This window comes from Chrysemys picta, chromosome 1 (assembly GCF_011386835.1).
Source record: "Chrysemys picta bellii isolate R12L10 chromosome 1, ASM1138683v2, whole genome shotgun sequence".
Taxonomy (NCBI): Eukaryota; Metazoa; Chordata; order Testudines; family Emydidae; genus Chrysemys; species Chrysemys picta.
In genome coordinates this window covers 223,197,125-223,221,908 of record NC_088791.1, presented here as the reverse complement: position 1 = coordinate 223,221,908, position 24,784 = coordinate 223,197,125, and the positions used below count along the sequence as shown (strand labels likewise).

At 43.0% G+C, this 24,784-nt stretch overlaps 1 protein-coding gene and 1 long non-coding RNA gene across 17 annotated transcripts in view; one reads left to right on the top strand and one right to left on the bottom strand.

Annotated features, from left to right (window-relative positions):
• MID1 (midline 1) overlaps positions 1-24,784 on the bottom strand; it is a 318,999-nt gene that overhangs the window by 126,868 nt on the left and 167,347 nt on the right. Inside the window, exon 1 of one of the 16 annotated variants that reach the window (XM_008167183.4) lies at positions 10,670-11,131. The exons of 10 other annotated variants lie outside the window; for them this stretch is intronic. Coding sequence is in view for 4 of the 6 variants with exons in the window: in XM_042840150.2 (XP_042696084.1) it covers positions 10,666-10,705 (40 nt within the window). In the remaining 2 variants the exon portion in view is untranslated. Of the gene's footprint in view, positions 1-10,665; positions 11,132-24,784 lie in introns of those variants that run through there. 5 more of the 16 variants (XM_042840150.2, XM_008167180.4, XM_065580676.1 and 2 more) reach the window with 5 other exon arrangements.
• Positions 11,895-17,549, top strand: LOC135980753 (uncharacterized). Its single transcript, XR_010597651.1, has 3 exons — positions 11,895-12,025; positions 12,219-12,367; positions 16,334-17,549. It is a non-coding gene; the product is annotated as an uncharacterized LOC135980753 (long non-coding RNA).

The window sequence follows — 24,784 nt, the reverse complement described above, 5'->3', positions numbered from 1 at the left end:
GAACTTAATGTAGGCCTGGCTTGACATGAGTAATTGGACATGGATGAGGTCTCACTTTTTGGGAGACAGGATTAGGATCAGTAGGCTGAAAACAAAATGTCTTTACTAGCCAAGATATGAGGGAACCATTTACAATGTCCAAGCTAACAATGGATAAGTCGGGAATGTAAAGTTGAGATAAACAGTAAGTTGTACATGGACAGTGCGTGGACAGAGCATGCCGCACATAGATTAGTTCCTACAAAGTAACCAAGCCATGTGCTGCAACGGACAATAAATGCAATGTGATGTGCAAATGTATATAAAAGGAAGAGGTTTGCTGTGTAACTTTGGATATGTGGTATGTCCTATGCTCAACCACTATGCTTGAATCTGATCCACTCAGCGTAGCTTTGCTGTATACCAGTGGTTCTCAACCAGGGGTCAGGGGCCCCCTGGATGACCGCGAGCAGGTTTCAGGGGGTCCACCAAGCAGGGCCAGTGTTAGACTTGCTAGGGTCCAGGGCAGAAAGCCGAAGCCCCATCTCATGACTGGAGTCAGACTGAATTCTTGGGAAACTGAGTGGAAGAAATCTCAGGGGAAACAGAATACTTGGAAGTCTGAATCTCCTCTCACATAATGTAGTATATGAAATATGGTGGAAATAGAATGTTGGCCTTAAAGGTTGAAATGTCACTGAAATCAAAAGTAACAAAACTCCCTTCCTATGACTTCAATGGGCCAGGATTTGACCCATTGTTTTAGGACAAATTGAAGAACTTTGAATTGGTGATAACTCCTTTTAATTGCATAAGGAGAGCATCCTCAAGCTCCAGAAAAAGAGAAGTAAGAGAAATGGATAATTTAAACTGAAATTTGACTAATTTACATTAGCTTGCAAGTGTCAAGTACAAGAGGAGTACAGTGGGAAAATCTTCATTTATATGATTGTTTCATTACTATTATGATATGCAATATGATTTTATTACTATGTTTACTTTATTATTTCTGTGCTCCTCTACGGGAGTAAAGCTAGCAGAGGTGGCTCGAATGCTTCTATACAGTTGCCCATTCCTCAGAGATAGTGGAAGGAGAGGGTGTGTCAGGGGCAGGTCATGGACAAGATGGGGGTAGGCAGCAATGGGATAGAAAGGATCTCGGCTACTCTTGATCCTCCATTGGCATAAGGTTCTTGAGCCAGTGGCATAAATAAGGGCTGTCCTTGAGCAGTCCTACACTGTGCTGAATCAGCTGCCACTCTCCACTGTGTTCAAGTGCATGTAAAACTGTGTAACCTGATAACAAGCTGTATTTATTCAGAAGCAAAAAAAAGTGTGTCGTGCTGTATCTGGAGATTCTCTGATGTGTCTCCTCACTAACAAGATTTCAGTTTTTCATGTGTTGGGGAATCAAATCCTAAATATACCCAAAGCCAGGGCCGGCTCCAGGCACCAGCGCAGCAAGCAGGTGCTTGGGGCGGCCAAGGGGAAGGGGCGGCACGTCCGGCTCTTCGGCGGCAATTCGGCGGCGGGTCCCTCAGTCCCTATCAGAGAGAAGAACTCGCCGCCGAAGTGCCACCGATCACAATCACGGCTTTTTTTTTTTTCTTCCCCCCCCCCCGCCGCTTGGGGAGGCAAAAACCCTGGAGCCGACCCTGCCCAAAGCAGTTTCCATTGGCATTTTTTCCTAGCAACATTTACTGACAACATATTGGCTTCGGGATACTACTGATTCTAGATTTCAATACTGCAATGTCAGGGCCCTGGCCGCAAACACTTACATGTGTCACCAGCACTGGAACCGGGGCAGGGGGTCAGGGTGCCATGGCCACCCCACTTTTTAACAAAAGAAACATATGTGCTCTCTGTGGGATATTTAAATATTAATTCCTCTGCCACTTTGGCCTTGCCTCCCTGCTCCCAATTCTACAAAGGTTCCAGGCGCCCGAAGGGCCATTGTTCCCCCCTCCTTTAAAACCTGTCTGGGAGACAGCACGTTGTGACTTGGCCTGGTTGGCTGGCACCTGGGTCCCGCTCTACACTGAGCCACATGCTAGCAGCTGGGCCCTCACCTGTCGACTACCAAAACTACAGCGCAGGTCCTCTTGGTGCCGGGAACCCGCTGGGTCCGGGAAGCAGGAAGGACCCGTCATCAGGTTCTCTTGGTGCCGGGAACCCGCTGGGTCCGGGAAGCAGGAAGGACCCGTAAATTGCCTAGGGAGGTTGTGGAATCTCCATCTCTGGAGATATTTAAGAGTAGGTTAGATAAATGTCTATCAGGGATGGTCTAGACAGTATTTGGTCCTGCCATGCGGGCAGGGGACTGGACTCGATGACCTCTCGAGGTCCCTTCCAGTCCTAGAATCTATGAATCTATGAATCAGAGGGTTTCGGGCTGGTCAGGAGCAGGGCCGGCTCCAGGCACCAGCCAAACAAGCACGTGCTTGGGGCGGCACCTTGGGCCGGGGCGGCACTCAGGTTTTTATTAATTTATTTATTGGGCGGGGGCTGGTGCGGCGCTGGGGGGGCGGGGGCTGACGCTCGGAGGTGGGGCGGGGGCTGGCGCGGTGCTGGGGGGGTTGGCGCTCGGAGGAGGGGCGGGGGTTGGCGCTCGGAGGAGGGGCGGGGGTTGGCGCTGCGTTGGGGGGGCAGGGGCTGGCGCTCGGAGGAGGGGCGGGGGCTGGCGCGGCGCTGGGGGGGTGGGGGCTGGCGCGGCGCGGGCTGGCGCTCAGAGGAGGGGCTGGGGTTGGCGTGGTGTTCGGAGGGGGCGTGGCTTTGGGCAGCGTGGCGTTCTGGGGGGCGGGGATTTTGGCGGCACTGGGGGGCGGTACGGCAGCGCGGCGTGAGGGGGGGGGCGGCACTCTTCTTTTTTGTGTGGGGCGGCAAAAAAGTTAGAGCTGGCCCTGGTCAGCAGGGAAAGTATGTGTGTGTGGGGGGGGGGGGGGGTGGAGCGGGGGGGGGGAGGGAGCAGGGGCTCCGGGAAGATGGGGCTGGTGGGAGGAGGCAGAGGCTACAGTAGGGTGGGACTCGGGGGGGGGGGGGGTTGCTCCCCCCACTCTTGCAGTCCTACCTGCACCTGTGACATGCTTAAATTCAATGGGAATAACTCACACATGTAAAAGCCATACAGGTACATAAGCGTGCAAGACTGAGGAATTAGACCTGGAACACCTGCTGATGCCATTTTTTTTTTTTGGTAGAAAGTACTTTAAACTTTATATTAATTTTAAATTTTTTAAAAGGTCCTGATTATATAAATTACCATGTTATGTTAATCAAAGAATGGCAGTTATAAAATAAATTGCAAAACCTTTATAGATACCACACACAAAGAATGTACTGTAGAGGAACTCTTTATAATGAACTTAAGTGAAATTTGGAAATGGAGTCAAAGGCAGAATTACTGTGTGTGTGTGTGTGTGTGTGTGTGTGTGTGTGTGTGTGTGTGTGTGTGTGTGTGTGTGTGTGTGTGTGTGTCTTCTAGTGCTGACACAAAGTAGCATCATAATAGGCAATGTCTGTTTATCAGGTTAACAGGATGTTGTATAAATGCACGGTAAACTTAGTTAAGTGTTTACATTCTTGTCATAGAATCGGATATAGGCACTGAAAGAGGCAAGAAAAAAAAAAAACTGTCTCTCATCTGTAATTGATACATTTGGAATTTCTAGTACTAGCTCTGAAGAAAGAAAATTTATGTTGTAGTTTTCATTCTGCTGTAGGATATAAATAGAATCATTTTAGGGAACAGTTAGAACATGTGGCATCAGATTCAAGAAGTATTCCTAATGCTATTAAAGAACACTCACAACCCAATGTTTGCCCCTAATCCATTAACTACTTTCAACTTTTATATCTCAGACAACTGAGGTCTGTGATTAACTAGTGATGTTAATAATTATCCATGCATTTCATTACTTTGACATGGACATATTTTTAAAGGACAGCAACCATCCACATGGAGCTGATAATCAAAGCTTAAAAAATTATTCCTAGTACTTCAGGAAGAGAAGCATTCACCACATTAGGGAAAGCTAGTTGTCATTACATATAAGCCTCCGTTTACTGCAGAGAACTCTCTTCCTCATTTACATCATAAAACTGAGGGTTAATAAAACTTCAAAAGGAGAGTACTCATTCAACAGCTTCTGCCACAAGTGAATGTCATATTTTTCATGTGAATATTTCACATTATTCATACATTTTCATTGCCAAAGGAATAATTCACTGTTTTATCCACAAGTAAACTACATATGATATGTACATAATGTTTGTAACAGTTTACATTTTTTGGAACATTTGAGAGATGTTAACAAATACAGCCAAAGCACATCTGCCTGACGGCTTGTGGTTAAACATAGTCCTAATGGCATCATTCTGTCTGTGGAATGTCATATGTCAGTTACAGAACACATGTTCTAAAGGCCCAATCCTGCAAGTTGACATCAGCGGGACTGAGAACGCTCAGCACCTCAGAGGAGTGGAATCTTCAGTAGAGAAAAAAACAACAACAAAAACCACCACATTAGTTTACCAAACTGGGATCTAATAATCATCTAGGAACTAAAATATTCTTCGAGCCTCAGGTTAAAAACTGAAAAAAACAAGATTGGCTATATACAGTGAAGCCCCAAAGGGCTCATAAAATAGAATAGCAGATATCTATTTTAATATGCTTCCGTACATTTTAAAAATGAAATGCTCTGAATTGTTTTTTAATATTCATGTGTGTCAACTAGTTCTATATTTTTAGGTGTGTGATGCTCAAATGTGGAATGCTGAAAACAAAGGGCTAGATCTCCTCAGCTGGTGTAAATCACCATAACTCCACTGACCTCATGATTGAGCTCCATTAACTTGACTGATTTACGCCAGCTAAAAGATCTAGCTCAAAAATCTCTTACACAAAACTAATTTTCACCTCTCCATATGAAAAGAGATTAATTTCAAATGTCTCTCTAGTTATTCAGCAGCAAAAATTGAGCACTTCACTTTGCTTTTTTGTCAGTGTAATGGCATTATGGGTGACAACGACCATGTACTTAAAAAGGCCTGAGTGGGAACCTAGCCCTACAAGGGTAAACACCATATTTAAATTCATAACCATCCTAAACTTGGCATATAAATCTTGACCATGAATCATAAACTGTCAGAAGAAACCCAGGGTCTGTTCTCACATCACACAGAGCCTTTAAAATGGCAGTAAGAGGTGTTCGGGGAGCTGCAATAGTCAAGTTATGACCTCATTTGTCTCACGGGGCTTTTACAATTTAAACAGACTGGAAGTTCAATGTACAGATGCAATCTTGGCTAAATAAAGCTCTTGCTTTTTTAAACTAATCTCCATCCTACTCACCAGGCATACCCCATCAACCTCTCTGCCTTGCTTTCTGCTCCTCACATGTGATAGCTGAAAAGTCCCATAAAGAAAGCGTATTTTTATTCTAACAGACCAGAAATGTGTTCTCAGTATACTCTGCACATTCGCAACCACTATGAAAAGAATTAGCTCACTGGCTTTTACAAGATTTCCCAATCCAATATTTAACATTTTATTCCAATTGTATATCTATCACACTTCTAATTCCTTTCTGTATGTTCCTCTGAGTGCCTGTATAAGACCAATACATGTATTTTCAAATAAAGATTGTATTGCTAAGGTAAGTTAAGGGGGGGGGGAGGATTTTAAAAACTGTAAATCACTTAAATACTTAAGTAGAATTAAAATGAGCAACAACAAAAATGCTTTCCCACTTGCACACACCTTTCATTCAAGGACCCAAATCATTTTACAAACTTGAAGGGGCAAAGTTGGTAAAGTTGTAGCAGTGTAGCTGAGAGGAGAGTTTGGACCTAATCAATTGAGTCTCATGTGGCCCCAGTGAGTTAGGTCCCTGTTTTACTGATTGACCATGACACACAGAGAGGATAAGGGGCAAATTATAGCTGCTCTTTTGAAGATGCACTGTTGTAAGGGAGGAAGAGAGCCCGGCTATCTGTGCAGTAGACAGCCAAATTTGGCTGCTTGTCTCCTGGGAGAACAAAGGGAGGACAAACACTACACATGTCTGTGTGATGGCAAGATTGTGATCCGAGCCCCTCACACATATGGCCTGGTGTCTGTGAGACTGCTCTGAGAGGAATGCGGTCATTAGCTGTAACAGAGGTGCCACTGTGGACAGCAGTAAGGACTAGGGTTGCCAACCCTCTAGGATTCTCTTGAAGTCTCCAGAAATTAAAGATTAATCTTAATTAAAGATTATGTCATGTGATGAAATTTCCAGGAATACATCCAAACCAAAATTGGCAACCCTAGTAAGGGCGCTCCCACTCTGGCCCATTCAGGCAGAATGGTTTCAGGATTATGTTCTATACTAGGGGTTCTCAACCTTTTTCTTTCTGAGGCCCTTCCCAATAGGCTATAAAAACCTCCATGGCCCACCTGTGCCACACTAACTGGCTTTCTGCATAAAAAAGCCAAAGCCAGCATTAGGGGGTAGCAAGCAGGGCAATTGCCTGGGGCCCCACACCACTGGGGGCCCCGTGAAGCTACATTGTTCAGGCTTTGGCTTCAGCCCCAGGTGGCGGGCGCAGGGCCCCAGGCTTCAGCCCCAGGTGGCTGGGCTTCTGCTTTCTGCCCTGGGCTCCAGTGAGTCTAATGCTGGCCTGGCTTAGCAGACCCGCTAAAACCTGCTCGCAGCCCCCTAGAGGGCCCCAGACCCCTGATTGAGAACCACTGTTCTACACCTCCTACCCATCTTCCTAGCATGGTTCAGGCTCTATCTGCTAAGATACTGACTTGCGAAGTCTTCATAGAAAGTCAATTGCAGAACAAGGAGCAGAACCCAACCCCCTACTCCAACCACTAGACACTGTGTATTTTTCTGCCTTATGTCAGTTACACTTTAGTGTAATTGACTAAGATTTGCAAAGCAACTGTCTCCAGGCTTCCTGATTTCCTCCATGGAAAATTTACAAATATCTTTGTTGAAATCCTGCATCCCAAGAACAACCAGAAATGTGCCTTTGGTCAGGAGTGTCTCAAAGATGGCCATCTCCTTTTTATTATGGTCTGCTGTCTCCATCTCATTTCCATTCAGCTTTAGCCTGTTACAGAATGAGCAGGAAACTCAATTTAGTCACAGGAAAGAGTCACCCCTGGTATAGTACAATGAGAGTATAACAGGCTGGCAGTGTTTGCCTGAAACAACCCTCCCTGTTAGCAGGCGTTGATTCTACTGGGGAAGGGTTCTCTTCTATTCTTTTCAAAAGTAAGGAGGTTCTGCTGTCTCACTGAGGCAGGCAGCTCCTTATCCCCGCTGAATATGAGAAAGGTGAGGATAATTTCCTACAGAGAGAAGATCTAGGGTGTGGGCTGAGCACTCTTTAAGTAGGAACCCTAAGAACAGCCAAGCCTGTAGAGAAAGCTTAAGCCTCACTTTAATATCTTATTGTTAATTTCTTTGGACAAGATAGTGATTTGCTGTTATAACTCTATGCAGACAAGTAAGGAAGCGTAAGACACTTTCTCCCTCTTTACTCCACTGTACAGCCGGTCAACCTGCCAACCAGCATATCTCAGCCAACACTGGGGGGGAAATAATCATCTACTGGTAATGCCAATAGCAGATTTCTTCCTCCTTGGAGCAAGGATGAGTCTTGAAAGAAATTACAATTTGTGGTCACAATTCATTCCCTGGTTGGCTATGCCCTGCCCCTTACTCAGGGTAAGATGTAAAAGTCTCAGTCTTGCCCCTTTGTTAATAAAACCCAACCCTGGCAAAGAGGGGACTTCTTTACTTTATGTTGTGTGGGGGCTTTGTTTGAGAACAGGTTGCAAAAGCCACCTGCTTACAGAAAGAGCCTGCAATGCTTCATTGTCTCTTATTTTGTGGGAACTTAAAGGTAACATCTCCCTGCCATATATGAACCTTGGCAATCTCAAGTATTTTCGTTTTTGTACTTGCATCCCTTGTAAGGAGCACAGTGAGACAAAACAAACAAACCATTGCTCACAACCATACAATCTCACCTTGAGGGCTTTTAGCAGCCATGCAGAACAATAGCGTTAGTACTTCAAACTAGAGAATTAAAAGCAGCAAATGAAAGAACAGTATCAGTAACTGAGTGTGTAACTCAGACAATTAAAGTGCCAAATACTATTGGTTAATTTCAGAAAGAAAAATATATAGGAGACCAAGGAGATCTTGTTGGGCTGGGTGGGTACAGCAGTCAAAACAAAGACCGCAAGGGTGCTGGAACAATTTTTATAGTGGGGGTGCCGAGAGATCTTGAACCAATCTGTAAACCCTGTATATCAGGGGTCTCAAACTTGCGGCCCACGAGCCTCCCCAATGTGGCCCATGGGGTTCCAGCAGTTTTGGGGCCGGGTCTCTCCCTTGGCCCCACCTGCCGCCCCTAGGCGCTCCCCCGCCAGGAGCCCCGGCAGCGCTGCGGAGCTGAGCGGCATCTGCCTGCTCGCTCTAATGGTTGCCGGCCCCTCTCTGCAGCCAGGGGCAGGGCAGGTGCGCCCCTGCGGCCAATGGGATGCTGCGGGGGCGGTGCCTGGAGGCAGCAGCACATGGAGGCCTCCCGCCCTGCCTCGCCCTGCCTTGGAGCCCCAGGTAAGCACCACACCCCTGAACCCCTCCCAGAGCCTGCACCCCCCCCCACGAACCCCCTCCCGCCCCCAAACTCCCTCCCCACACACTCCCCAGCCCCCAAACTCCATCCCACAGCCTGCACCCCAGACCCCCTCCCCAATCCAAACTCCCTCACAGAGCCTTAGGCAGGTGGGGGGGGCGGAGTTTTGGGGGGGCGGGTTCTGGGTGGCATGAGTGACATTGGCCCGCTGGGAGGATTTGAGGACTGGCACTGGCCCTAAGGTAAATTGAGTTTGAGACCCCTGCTGTATATAATGGAAACCACTTCAAGCCAGAGGGTGCTGCAGCACCCCCCATACCTTTAGTTCCAGCACCTATGAAAGACCAGCAAGCCAGAGGATACTCAGTTCTAATCTGAATGAAGTAATTTACTATTTGACTTTGGAGGAAATCATCTGCCTCAATCTACCTGGAAGGTTGCACAAAAGGCAGATAGCTGGGTGCTGCATCTGAGCTAAATTTTACTGCATAAATACAGGGTTTTCAGAACTCTTATTACTCAATCTCATAATAGCTGGGAGTTGGTGCTCAATTCTCACTTCTCTCTAGCCACGCATTTTAAAGCCAAGATGCAATGTGCAGTACAGCATTTGCTCAGTACTGCTTTTCTTATGTTTTCATTAGAACTCTTATCCAGAGAGGTGCACAATGCCCATATGAAATCAGCGGGGGATGCTTGTGCTCAGCACCTCTCTAAAAAGGTAGAAAAGGAGGGTAAAAAAAGAAAAAAGGAAACGATTAATTGAATGTTGCTGCCTGGGGTAGTGACTGGTGTCATAGAGACATCTGTCCAATACAACATCCTAGAGCGGAGAGACAGAGAGTGAAAAGGAATAAACAAAAGCAAAATTATTCTCTACACAGAATGGTTGCATCAGTATACTAAATAGATATTCAGTCTTTCTACCACAAGATTTTCTATAGCACCCATCACAACAGTATCTAAATTACTTCTGATGACAGCATGAGAAAAACAAATACCTAAAGTTACAGCTCTTTGCAATGCCATTTGTCAACAAAATGTAAAATCTCCTTTTATTTAGTTCAACTTTCTAGACCTAGGGCATGTTATACATTTCTGGTCAATTATCAGAGTACAGTGACCCGTAACTTTTACTGGTTGAAAATGAGTAACGTGATGGATAGAATTATTGGCATGTAGTTGTACAGTTCCAGCCCCACCCCCATCCCTACTCCCCACAACACACACACACACACACACACACTCATTATCCATTAGATTTTAAAATAGCTACTTTAAAAAAATGACCTCTCCGAATGTCAGATTATCTTGCTCTTAGACAGACATTTGTTCAGTTTGAAATGTCATACTGGGAAATATAGATTAGAAACTTAGTAATGGTGGATCATACACACTCCTGGTTTCACTGAATATATATGGTACATCTGATGGGCATTATGTCAATCACACAAATAAAATAGTTAACATGCTCAAGCTGTCTTCTATACCACCTTGACCATACTGGTGCTAAAAAAAAAGTTTATCCTTCTAAACTGTATCTCTAGGACTTTAGCCTAGTGGATGTCAAGGTTTTAGATTATGCAACTTGATTGGTAACAAATGAATATTTTATATCAAAAGGTGATTTCAAAGACTTTGCACAAGCATGGTAGAGGGCTGTAGGGAATTTCATGTTTAAATGACAGAAATAAGGGGAAATGTGCTACCTCACCCTTTATTTGATACTTTTTAAACCAAAACTATAAAGTTGTATTTAACAGAATAAAGATGCCTATTTTTCAGGTTTCTTTAGTAGCTTAACACCAATTGATAAAACAACATGCACACAATTTAAAATAGCTTATTACAGAGAAACATTCCCATTTTTGTTAAGCTTTCCATACAGAGAAGATCATTTTTATAATAGCATAAAAACATAAAATGCTGTATTAGCATATTGTTAAACACATTTGAAAATATTTTTGAAAATGGAAAATGTAATCTTGCCATTGAAAATTTAAGCATCTGTTCCAACTCTCAAGAACGTATCAACTCACATACCCACCGACGGATTTCGCCCTAGTTCTTTTGGCTGATACATTGCTGTAGAGAAAGACCGCGTTGACCCACTCAAAAAATACTGACAGGCCAAAAAGGCCAGATGGTAACAGCTACCACTATCCTAGTAATCTTGGAGCAGTACTGTGACTGTGTCTGTAACTGTGAGACAGTGGACGCTGAAACACAACAGGAAAATCTACCCTACAATTCCAGGAAAACCAGCTCCACCTAATCACCTCCGCCAGAGTTCAAGAATCAAAAATCCTTCAGCAATCCAGATGCCTTAGTCACTGACCCTAAAGCAAAATCTCTCTCAGCATTCAACTTAAATCGAGTGAAAAAGCAATGAGGATCAGATTCTCTCACAGAGCTTCTGTATAACCTGTCCAACAATGATGGCTTGTAATAAGGACATTGGGCTACACTGCCACATAACTTGAATAAGTGGAAGCTCAGCCTGCTGTGTAATTAATCCAGAGCTGAATAATGAATTGTAGCTCCCATGCCTGTAAAGGAGACTGACCTGAACTGGCAAAACCTGTCACACAATGTGAACAGTACAGAACTTTTCTTCTTCACAGAATGTAGAACTCTACAGGAAAAAAAATGACAAATGATTCCCCTGCTATTTTTATTATTTTCTCCACGTAGTATTAAAAAAATACATCACATAAACAAAGCCTGGCAGGAGTTCACCTAAAGGCTGGGGCAGCTGCATGAAACACCTAAATGTATTTATTGGGAAGGGAATTCTTTCCTGTACAACAGCAATAAGCCACCTCTTTTAGTTTAGGAGGTGAAACACTGGCTGATAGCAGTTGTGTAAAAAATGTTGCTAAATTATCAGTGTGCAAGTGAACAACCCGCAAGAGTAAACTACAGATTAACCCAAAAGCACCATTTAAAATGGCTGATTGTAATCCTGACTGATTTGATATTACACCAGACATTTGGACTCCAACGAAGGTGTTAAAAAATTCATGTTAAAGTGGAAACAGCAGGAAAGAATTGCTTCCTGGTGTTTTCTGTTTTTCATGTTGCAATGACTTCTTTCATGCAGTTGCAGCACAGCATAGTGAAAGCAAACATACCTCAGATGTTTGGCCGTAAGGATGCAAAACAAACATTCTCTTTGGTCTCTTTCCCCACATGAGTCTGTATTTTGTTCACAATGGAATAATAAACATTGTGATTATTTAATTTCCTATGCATTTCATTTCCTTTAAACAATGGATTGGAGCCCTTATCGACATACTTCATTCAGATTTTTTTAAGGATTTCTCCTTTTGAAGCTGTTCCACTGTGAATAAATTAGAGTCACTGGAGAAGAAGACTGGATCGTGAGTCTTCTATATGCCTGGTGAGTGCAATAGAATTGGTCTCAGGCTTGGATTATCTCTCTAGCCCAAATGACTCTTTGAAAGAGAGTGAGTGAACGAGTGAGAATGAGCACACGCTCATGAGAATGACATTGTTGCCTGGTGGTTAGAGCACTGAGTTGTGAGACCCAGGATCTACTCCCTCTGCTCCACTGACTCTCATTATTTATTCAGATTGCAACAGCTTCAACAGGACAGAATCTCAGGGAGTCCTGCAGCCCAAAGAGTAGGGCACTCACCTGAGAAGTGGCAGATGCTTGCTCAGATTCCTTCTTCCCATCAGGCAGAGTGGGGACTTGGATTGTGTGTCTCCAACATGCCAGGTGAGTACCCTAATCACTGGGCTAAAAGTTATGAGGGAAGTTACCTTCCTCTTTACCATCTTCTTGCTAACAGTGCAGGCACTTATCACCAAGAGACCTTTTGCAACTGAGAATCCCAAGGCATCTCCCTGGAGCCAGGACTTAGGCACCTATCTCAGAGAGAGGGGCACACATCCTTCTCATTGGCATTGCTTAGGTGGCATGCTAGCTTTTGTGAATCGCACTCTAAGGAGCCTATTCTCTCCTTATTCGTTGTATAAGGTTCCTAACTCAGGTTTTGTGAATCACAGTGATTTTCTAGGTGCCTTACTCCTTTTGTGCATTAAGCACTTTACCTCTCTGTGCCTCAGTTCCCAACCGATAAAACAGGGATAGCAGCACTACCCTACCTCACAGGGCTGTTGTGACAACAAGCACAATAAAAACAGTGAGGTACTCAGACATTATGGTAGTGGGGGCCAAACAGATAGATAAGGTAAATTAGAAAGGGAGATTTGCATAGTGGTGTTTGGATAAAGATGATTCTATTGAACCGGTTACACAAAATAAGAACATTAAAATTTCCACGGTCCCCCTTTTAAAGATGTGTAACAGGAGCAAAGGATACTGGGAGAAGATTGCCTCAGTTCTAACCAAACAGTTCTATTTTGATCTGAACTCACTTGTGTGATTAAAAATGTGCATTTTGTATACATTCAGTGAGAGAGCCATTGAGGGCTTAATCCTTCTCACTTTACTCTCATGAGTTGACCATAGACTTCAGTGGGGTTATTCATGTATTTACAGGATCAGGCCCTTATGCCGCAAACTGGATTTCTGCAACAGCTTTATGCTCACTGTGTGGGACAACTTCCAGGTGGGGAAATACCATTGTGCAAACAAATGTATGGGTGGTCAATATGAAAGAGAAGGAGAAAGGAAAAATGTACAAGAGAAAAATCAAAGAATTTTTCCCCCAAAGCAAATATTTCTACTGTGTCCCCTGGCCACATTAGCATCTCCTAGTTATTCAGCAGCTTTAACTTAAGCTAAATCATGCATCTAATGGACTGTTCACCTCATCTCTCCTTCTGATCTGTCACCTGCTGCCCTTCCCTTAACTCAGCATTTTAAACATTAAACAGACACTTTTCTGGAAGTGTATGTTAGCCCCCACTTTGTATTCATTTCCTATTTATATTCATGACATTCTGTGGACCGGGAGCAGTACCCCAGAAGTACATTTTCCCAACCCCTAGACATCAAAGGCAAGTCTTTAACCCACAACAGAGTCAAAATAATTTTTAAATGAGGAAAAGCACATCTTTCTGATGACAGGATCTCCAGTGCTTTTGCTCGTCAACACCTTGGTTATGCAAAATTCAGGGCCATCCACAACACCTCTGTATGGAGAGGATTTGACACAATAGGATTCTGCTGAGCAAGTAGGGTTGCCACTTGTCCAGTTTTCACCCGGACAGTCTGGATTTCAGCTTGTGCGTCCAGGTGCCATTTGACTGATGTCCAGTTTTTTTGATCTGGGGGGTGGGGGAGAGGCGGAGCAGGGATTGGGGACTCAGGGGTCCAGTTACCAGCCATTAGAAAGATGGCAACCTTATGAGCAAGGGAGCCCAGATTTTATGGGATCCCAGACTGTTGCTCCCTGCCCACCATGGAACTGTGCTCCACAGCAGGCTCCCTGTGCCCAGGCAAGCACAAAGCTTTTAGGTGAAGAAGCAGACCAAGAGGGGAGTGGGATGTGAACAATGGGTCATGGATCAAACCCATGGAAGAGGAGTGCCAGAAGTGGCTGTTGATCAACTCCCCAGAGCACAGGATTCCAATCCCATCGAACTCTGCACTCCAGAGACCAGTTATTTGGACTTTGTGCTGAAGGCAGATTGCTCAGACGTTATGCTGGTGAGCAAGGTATAAATACCCAGACAGACTGAAGAAGATTCAAAAACAATTTCATATGTCAGTATTTCAATAGGTTAAAATATTTTCCATGTATGAACATTACACTATGCTTTTTTGGGGCGGGAGGGGGTTGCATATTTTCAAGGCAAAAGTCACCTTTGGTCAGAAGATGGAATGTATTTTTGCCTGTTTCTGCTTGGAAGAGCTCAATTTGGACTCATTTTTCTGATTTATTTTTATATCATTCCAGAATCTTTCATGTGAGTGCACCCGTTTTCAAGTTTAAAAAATGCCAATGTTTTTGAAATTTTAAGTACTTTTGCATTTTTTCCTGATTTTGGGGCGGGGGGGGGGGGGGGAGGGGACGGACAAAACTATTTATAGCTTGAGAGATACTGCCAGGTATCAGGCAGCTGATATTCCAAGCCACCAGTCCCTATGCAGGGTGCAGCCACATCGTACAGTGAGATCAGGGCACAGCCACATCAATATAATATTAACAATGAGAAAAATAAAAGTTTCAGGGAGGCTGACATTTAAGAATAGTGTTTGCTAGCTTACATGTCCGCAGTTTGTGTTTTTGGTCAAGTGTAAGGATGCTTACACACATGCTGATTTATTCATGTGCACAGCTAGATGGAGACAGTGAAAATGCTATTCCTTCAATTTCTGAGAAAGTTTCTTTGGCAGTAAAATGATTGTTCAAGAAGAAAATCAAATGTCCTAGTTTCCCTGTCATGTTCAGCTTATGCCAGGTGAACACAGCGTGGGGGCTCTGAGGGAGCCAGTTATGGCTCTCTGATTCTCTCACTGGCCAAACATGAAGGCTAGAATAGCCTCACAGCTGCTCTAAACAGCACGTTCCTAGAGATCTAGGGCTCTTCTGCCAGTTGGGGATTCACAGAGTGCATTGCTCTATGGCCACTTCTCCTGCCCATCCCAGATATGCTCCTGGTACCTGAGGCCGAGAGAGAAGGAGGCATGGGAGCTGGCCCTGCAACCATGCCAGGGACATCTGCACTTTGGGACTTGCATGAGGTTTGCACTCCCTTTGTGTAGTAAGAGAGCAGGGTAGGATTGAGAATCCAACCCAGTCACTAGAGGCCACATTCAGAACTAGTGTCATAGGAAATGCAACTCCCTTGATGGAAATTTCCCATGGAAGGTGGATGGCTTCTTTATACCAAACTGCTTTACATGGCTGTTTTATGCTACACTCTCATTATTATGGGCTCCTTTAAATGGCTGCTTCATAGCACAGTCTCCTATTGTCAGATACACCCCCACCTTTTGCTCTCTCAGCTTAGAAAAAGGATAGGTAACTACATTAAAATGATACATTACTGTGCCATTTATACTCCCTTGCAAATTACACTAGCATTTAAGTAAACTCTGAATTTGGTCCAATGAGTCCTACTAAAAGTGACCATTTTATTACAACTCTCTGGAGCCTGGCAAGCTTTAATTTCAATAACAGCATGTGCTCTTTGGCCGTCTTTGTGACTCACTGAAGGAACAATTGTATGGTACTTGATTCACATAAAATGACTAGATTATGAATTGCACCATCAAATATTAGATTTCCTTTGCTCAAACAAGCCGGTATCTTTCTAAACTTCAAAGTGAGCCATTCACAAAAACTCTCCTCATTCACAATACATTGAAGTTACTTGTAATCTTGGGGGGGGAAAAAAAAAATGAAAAGCTACCACCCCATCCGGCTTAACTATTATACGGGACATGCTTTTAACATTCCCCTGTGATCAATGGAGCCATGAGCTCAGCAACTGTGTTTTCTTTTTTGCCTAGAGATGAAGAGGAATAATTCCTTTTGTTAGGTAGTTAAACTGACAGTAAAGCACTGAATTCTAGTTTGACCACTTGAAAGACAGGGAATGATTAGAAAAGCAGTAATGAAAAGGGTGACAGATCCCTCGTATTGAAAAAAAGAAGACGAGGAATAGAACTGTGCATGTTCCTATGTAGTGAACCGAGGTGGCATACTACTCAGACCAGTGGAGAAAAATCCCATAAGAATGAGGCTGTTCTATTTGACTCCTCTTACAGCAACGAGGCCGCCCAAAAACAACATGGCGAAGAGCTGTGGAAGCTGAGCTGAAAAACCTGGGGCACAGCAGGGGGAACCATTGAAAGACTTGCCAGAAACAGAAAGGAGTGGAGGAGCTTCGTCACTGCCCTAAATCTAAATGCCAGAGGTGTAATAGGAACATCATGATGATGATGATGATGATGATGGTGAGTACAGCAACTCCGCAATATAAACAACGCACTGCAACTTCTGCTCAGCATCACCACCTGAAAAACCTTTTGCAGTGAATAAGTAACAAGAGCTTGTGTAAACTGCTTTAAAGCAATATGAATATCCAAATGTGGTTCAGTCTGAAACACAAACCACAAAGGCTGGGATTATCAAAGGAGCCTTAGGGAGTTGGAGTTCTAGCTGAAATGTTTGGAAATTAATACAACCCTAGACTACATTTGGGATTAGAGACTGACTCTAAACCTCAAATCCAAATATCCTCAAACCTTGGGCAAGTTTGAATCCCAGTCCCAACTTTGCGGCCTCTGCTCATGCCTCATTTGAATATTGTGTTACCTTCCCTTGGTGTGATGTGCCTTAAACCTTAACCCAGCATTGGCCCCCCTCTTTAATAAATGCTTTACAATGATGAGCTCCGATTTCACTTACCCGCAAGCTTTTCTGATTCAACATATTGGGATGTAAGGCTTGCATACGTTTACTAGGGCAGTCCTACTCTAGTCTATTCAGATTCTCATACCACAACAACCACTATGGTATCTCAATGCCCTAAAATTTCTATTCTTAAAATGTTGAAACCTAATGTTGAGAACAAAACTGATTTAATATTTGGTATGAAAAGCTTCTACGCTAACAGTAAACAAAGTATATATTTTAGCATAATACCAGATTTTTAGTTTTGCTGTATACAATAGTGATATCTCAGTGTTATAAATTGGAAAGGATTGTTTTATAAAGAGCATATTTAAAATTTTTGTTCATGTTATATGGGACAACTAGTATTGTGTGTCCAACTCTCTTTGTTTCCTGGTAAATACGGGATTTTTTTTTTCTAAAAGAAGTTTAAAGATTGGAAATTCTCTAGATCAGTGTTCTGGATAATTTAGGTCTCATCTCATTTCTGGTTGGGGATTCAATACAGTCAACTGATAGGTATTGACTTCTTCTCTGCACCCTACTTCAACTGATTGGGTAACTATTTAAAAAAAAAAAAAAAAAGAATGACAAGGTCTTCTGTTCCTCTACCCTGGAAGATCCAGGATTACGATATTATCCTATGATTCTCTGAAAACAATTTCCTGGTTTTTACTATGAGGGCACTGAGATAAATCAGTGATCAGTGCATAGTTTAGGTTCACTGGTTAGTTCTTTTGTACCTTTTGGTCTGTTGTTCAAGCCTGCCTCCAGTTTTCCATGTATGTAACCATTTCAAGAAGATAGTTAACTTTTTGTTCTGCTTGGCTAACTATTCTGTAGCGATGACCATTTTTAAAATTAATCTCTGCAACACTCTAAACTGTGCCTGTTCTTGATCTGCTGACCCCCTCCTCCCTCACTCAAAAGATGGATGGACGGGCCCACTCTCAATCTGACACCAAATCAGGTCTAGGAGGGAAGGGACTCAAATGGTCAAAAATGAGCCTGTGCATTCTCTTCATTCTTTGACTGCAAGTTCAACATGTCTCTTAAAACCTCCAATCTTGAAGCTGATGAGAGCTTTGAGTATACAAAGAATGCAGGATCAGCTCCAAAGTTTCTTAACAAAGAGGGATATGTTACAGTAATGTCATATCAGCACTGTAATCAGCACAGATGGATCTGACACTGGCCATTTGGACTTGGTAATAAGTCCCAACAAGTTATTTGGAATGACTCAGCCACCGCATTTTCCTGGCCAAGTCCTGCTGCATTCTTCCATCCCACACATATTTCCTACAGGCTGCACTTTTTCTGATGAAAATTAATATTTTTATATTACTACATCATTCAAAAGCCCATTGCGTGACAAAACTATTTCCATTATCAGCATCTTATTTTAATTACAAATTAAGAGCCTGATACTGAAAATCTTTTTTTCCACATTGTAACGAAACCCTATGCAGCAGATAAGGAAATATCCACTAGCTAGAAGTAGTACCAGGGGCCTTATCCTGTCTGCAGATACTAGAGGGAATCTCTCTCTCTCTCTCACACACACACACACACACACACACACAGTTCTCCCACCCCAATCCCACAAACACACACCCATTAACTTTACTATTGTGGGACTACTCACAATGGTGAAGTTAAGCATGTGCCTAAGTGTTTGCAGGATTAGGACCAAAGCAAGTATATTTTAATGTAATGAGTCCTTAGTCCCAAGAGTATGTCTTCAGTTGATATTCCTATATTAATTTTAAATATATAAACAGCTCTCTCTCTCTCTCTCTGTGTGTGCAATGCATTAGGAAAAGGAACTGAATGTGCATCTAGTACAGTAGTAAAAGAAGAGCCAGGTGCTTTAATTAAAAACCAAAAGACCCAATCCTGCAAACTCTTCAGATGTACATTTGAGATATCTTTACTTAAGAGCACAGTCCCTTTGAACTGAGTACAGACCACTTGTGAGAGAGTCTACTGGATGGGGCCCTTCAGTTTTCTAATTCAAACACACACATGCATTCTAATCCCGTAGGCAAGCAAAGAGATGAAACTCTACATAAAGTAACAACAGGAATATACACCTACAGTCTCCTTGAGGAGGAAAATGGAGATTAAGTTCTGTTAAATACAAAGCATGTTAAGTAAGTTTTAATTGTCATTTTAAGTGATGACCTAAAGCAGGTACAATGATTTGTTCAGACAAGATGGATCCAAATTCATACCACCAAAAGGCAGCAGAAGAGAGGCAGGCATTGCCGATCCATGCTTGGTTTATCTGCATTTATCTGACTCTCCAAAAGAAATATAAATCATGGTAATACATTTCATATTATCTTGTATATGCACTGTTGGCCTATTCATCTGATTTTTCTGCCATACAAATAAAAACAGAATTCATAAACTGATATGCATTGTAAAAGGCATAATCTCTCTTGGTCTTTCCTACAAAATTCAGGTTGTAAGTCATGGGTTCAGTATGGCTGGAATAATTTGATAAACATAAAGCACTAATTAATCCCATCAACCATACTCTCTCCTCAAATATTTGTGATTTAAAAGGAATCCTCAATTACACTTGCTTGTGTCATTCTCTTTATTTTCTCTTGTGTGTCTTTGTCAGGTTAGAACACCCAAAGCAAGGAAGGATAGGCAATGTCCAATACAAAGTTACTGACTGTGGAATAGGCAGTTTGGGTTGACTGATACATCTGCAACCGCTGTGATGTGTTTTCCTCCCTTATGGCAGGGGATTGCTTCAAGAATCACCTGCCACCAAGGATGCAGGCTCTCACAAGCGTACCAGTTCTCAGTATTCTGTGACTATACTGTTATTTTAAAGGAATTTCCTAAAGAACAACATATACCAAGAGGCAAGAAAACAAAATGTAATATTGTTTCCTTTTCTTCCTTTCTTCCAGAGCATCTCCTGCAGCTCTAATGTATCCTGAAGTAGGGTGATGTCATAAAAACTAAAAACATGCCTCTGTGTTCATACAAAGTATATTCAATCTCAAAGGATTAGTAATTAAAAAGGGGAGGCACCCTTCCAGAATGGCCCTGGCCCATTACTAATGCTTCAAGAAAACTTGGCCAATCAAGGAGAGTAACAATTGTTATCTTGGGCAACACCAGGAAATGAACATGAGTCTCTACTGCCTGAACTGAAGGATGAAGTCTCTTAGCTGGTAGCTATGGTAGACTTACGTCTTCTGTAAATCAGGAGAGATGGGTGCCCAGTACACTGAACTACAGGTTCTAGAAATTCACCTAAAAATGATAGAAAAAGATATTAACCCTAAGGAGCAAACAGACTAATGCCTAATAACCCACCTGAAAGAGAACAATTATTTTTTGTCTCTTTTGTGTCTATTGTATCATAATCTATTTAGAATCTAACCTCTTTGGAGGAGGGACTGTCTTTTTGACATGTGTGTGCAGAACACCTAGCACAAAGGGGCGGTACCACAATATATATAATATTAATTATAAATTGAATTGCCCAAAGCATTCACTGTGACTTATAATAGTCTGATGTACCAGGCAGCCTTCAAGTTGAATAGAGACAATGAAAGCTATTTTAAAGCTAATCCAAGCATGCACATGATGTGGTTAGTGACATAAACCAATTTCTGTAGCAAAATCCACTATTTTCAGAAAGTCTACCAGTCTTCTATATTCTTGTCTTTGTCTCTTGTCTATATTCTTGTCAGCCTTGTATGCATCAGCTCAGCCATGAAAGACTGCTCTATTCCTCGCTTGCTATCTCATATCCTCTTGATCCAAATACTGCCAACCGGGCTCAGAATTGCTCCTCATGCTTGAAGCAATCAGACATACAAGCTGCTGTTACCGTAGCTGCAACTCTCCAAATGGTATTTATCCTTCCACATTCCAGAGAGTAACCACAACGCTTCAACAACAACAGAAATCTCTGGTAGGGCTGAGCAAAATAAATAAATAAAATTCCAAGCCAGGCCATTGGATTCTTCTGAACTAAGAGACTCTCTGTGAATTCAGTGTCATTTTTGTGGCACAAAGCGATGACATTTGAATTCTGATTTCATCGTGTCACAGTGCCAGATGAGAAGAGACCACAATCCAGAGCTTGGATGAAAGGACAGGGCATATTCATTAAGAAGCAGTTAGCCAAAAATAACCTTTTCTTCTGGGAACCCAACCTGAGTGTTAGCCAGTTCAGCACACAGCTGGCTTGTTTAATCTTCAGATCATGGAGTCCACTGGGCTGGCATGCGGATGTAAATGTCATTTACACTTTGCATTATCACATCATCATGGCAGCTAGAAACCAAGCCTTTTGAGGCCCACCCCACCCAGCTAGCCATCCTAAAACAACTGCAAATTCCTCACCTAGATACGTCAAAGTTAAGTCAACTTATATTTTGAGGTGAGCAAGAGCCCTTTTGGCTTCTGTCCTCATTTCTTTGAGAACTCTCCTAACGGAATAAGAACACTAAACACTTCCACCTCAGTTCCCAGAAAGAATCAATACGTGGGTTTGTTTAATGCAGAAGCTGGAAAAAAGAACAAAGCTAAAGTGTGTTTTTTATTTCTACTGACAGATAAACTAAATGCACTCACTGTGCCTTGCGAAGGAGATTGCAACACGGAGGGCTCAGTCCTGTCCAGTTCTGCAGCATGCTCCATTTCTTAACAGTTCCTCATTGGCATGTACATGCACAAGTGCAGTAATTTGTCAAAGGGCAGAATCAAGCTTGTATTATAAATCCACTCTATGAGTGAAATTGCTGCCCTTTTTCTGATCAATACTTGTTGTGCCTAAGACAAGATGAGTTGGAGAGTATGAAAATGACTAGATCAGAAAGGAGCAAGGGTTGTGAAAATACAGAAGATATTCTTGCATAGATTTATTTAACTTTCACATTCTCTCTCTTTCTGCCACATTCAAAGATATTGTTTAAGGGCTTTCTGCTTTAAAGGAGGGAAAGAGAAAGAAGAAAAATAACTCATGCCATAAACATTAAGTAGATTTAGTGTTTTATTGCAGGATTTAGCAGAGGGAGAAGCTGATTTGTGAGGAGAAAGCCTTCTGAAAGCACAAATCTCTTTAATAGTAGGAAGGGAATATCTAATTTGTCCAACATTTTCATAAATTACATGTTCTCTTTTTCAGTTTTCCCATGGTGCAATGTCCCTTTTTATAAATAATACAGGCGCCTGGTTTTCTGTTAAACATGGGCTCCCCAGAGTTTCTGCACCAAAATCACAGATCTGGTTTGGCCAGGAAAGAAGTGTGAAGAGCCACCGACATAGCAGGTTTCCCATTGCACCGACCCTAAGAATTCCCTTTTGTGGGCTTCCTGCTCCAGAGATTATAAGAGGCACCATTTGAATGGTGTCTGAGTATTCCCACAAACACAGACTGCTGCAAACAGACTGGGTCTGATTTCAGTAATACCCCAAAATTACTGATTAAGAAAGTGGGAGCTGTGGGGGCTCAGCTCCTTTGAAAATCAGACCCAGCCACTGCAGTAACCACAGGCTTCCCTCTGTTAAAGCTCTATGTAAACAGCTACACCCAGGAAGCAATTGGTATCATCAAAAATTTTGTTAGTCATATAAAACCCAGAAATGATACTACATATTCCTGAATGCCATCTACTGGCATTTTATCTAGTAACTAACTATTTACATGTATATAGGTTCTATTACAGAGCACTCCTATAACAACTTTCTGTGCCTCCTGGATATGTCTACAGAAAGAGGCTCAGGACACAACCAGACTGTGGAATCCCCAGCAAGCGTCTCCTGGGAGCAGCGGTGAAAGTAAGCCGGTATGGCGTACCGCTAAGAAAGTGCGGTGGCGTACCAGTAAGAAAGTGGCCGAAACATTCAGTACCAGCTTACTTTCACCTCTGCTTGGCTGCATAACAGCTTAAACTCAGCTAATGTTATATCCCCTGTTCAGCCCGCAGGATTAGGGGCCATTTCTGGCATCCTTGTTTATTTCACAGTTGTTGGTGTGACTAGGGGCAGTTTTTTTCTGCTCTGGAACCAATACACAAATAAAATCGGGGTCCATGTCTGAGTTCAAGTCTATCCCTCCACTGTGCCATTTTTTTTAAAAATGGCTGGTAATGGGGGTCAAAACCCCCACTCCAGGAGGATGGATGCAATGCCCAAATTGCCATTAGATCTTCCTTGAAATGTTGCTTTTAAAAAAAATGGAGAACATGGTGGGAAGATGTGTCATTGGGGCTTATTTTTGGCAAACTAATTTTGCTAAAGCAACAAAAGAATCACAGGGAAAGCAATTAGCCTGACAGACAAAACCACAAAGAGATCGGAGGGGAAAACTGGATATTTAGGGAAATTATTGTGCTACCTTTGAAAGAAAAAATAGTTTCCACCTGATTTATATAATGAATTAAAAACCTGAAATGTCGTTAGGACATATGAGCAGAACCTCAGATCTCTTTCTGCTTTGCTTCAGTGTCCTGACTCTCTCTGTAACTTGCAGGGTTGTGGGAGTTGTGTTTGTTTAGGTGGAAATGATCCTCATTTTTAAATTAAGACAAAACAAAAAATAATGTTTCCATTTTAGGAACAAACCAAACCAAAACAAACCCAGATTTTTGCAGTTTTAAAGTTGCTAGCGAATGGCTGTCTTCATTTTAGATTTTAACCCAGAGCCTGAATTTGACAAAATTTTCTCTAAGTATCTCATGAAGGCTATTTCTATTTGTCCTTCATTCACTTCTATCCTTCACCCTACTAGCCACCCTTTGGTGTGCCCCCTGTGCCCTTTTATGCTCCTGGGAGATTAGAACAATCCTTGAGATCTGTTAACTTGCTGGGAAATAGGGAGGGTCTGGGGCACTGGCGGGCATAGTGCAGGCCTTTGCACCTGGCTGCCTGGTTGTGGTTTGCCTCGGCTACTCCTTGGTGGACCCAGCCCAGCACCAGGTGCAGCTACTGGCTCTCTGCAGCCAGCAGCCGGTGAGAACTGGTTGCTGGGGTGGCTGCTGGTCCGCAGCAGCTGCATTGTGACATTCTGTCCTTGTGCAAGCGGACACCGATTCTAGCGGCCGGGCGCATTCTCCAGCCGCACAGCCCGGGACTCTGGAGTGGGGAGGGCACCTTTGAGGGGTGGGGGGAGTGTTTCCACAGCTAACACCCGGGAACTTCTGCAAGAGGCAAGGTCTGGCTGTGCGCTAGTGCATCTGTGGGCGCCCAGCTTTCGGGTTGCTGCTTAATGGTGTCCTGCCCCGGGGGGGGCTGCTTGTCCTACAGTGAAAAGCCATCTTTTTTGAGAGATCCATCCACACTGTACATATACACACACACACACACACACACACACACACACACACACACACACACACACACACACAAAACAATATATGGATGAGAGAGATAAATAGGTATATAGATCTGTCAAGCAAGACGATTTTGGTTTCACAGGAAGATGTCCACATGGTTGTTCCAAACGTTCACTTTTGAGTGCCATACTGCCATCACAGTAACCGCGCTTGCTTCTTATTGGTCAAGTCTGTCTTGTCAGGCGCCAATTTACAGTATGACAGTACGTAGAAAAAAAATGCCACCTAGGAATATACACATTCAACAGACCCTAACAGGTATGTTTGGACGTAAAATTGAGGAAATGAGGATTGTCAGTCAAAAAGAACAGCAACAAATGAAGAAGCTGAAAGTCATCTACAGGGAAAAAACGCTGACACTTTTACACCTTTGTCATGTGGTGAGCCACAGCCACCACAAAGAGAGGAGACAAATGAAACTGCTGAACTGCCAGGTAAGAAAACTGAGTC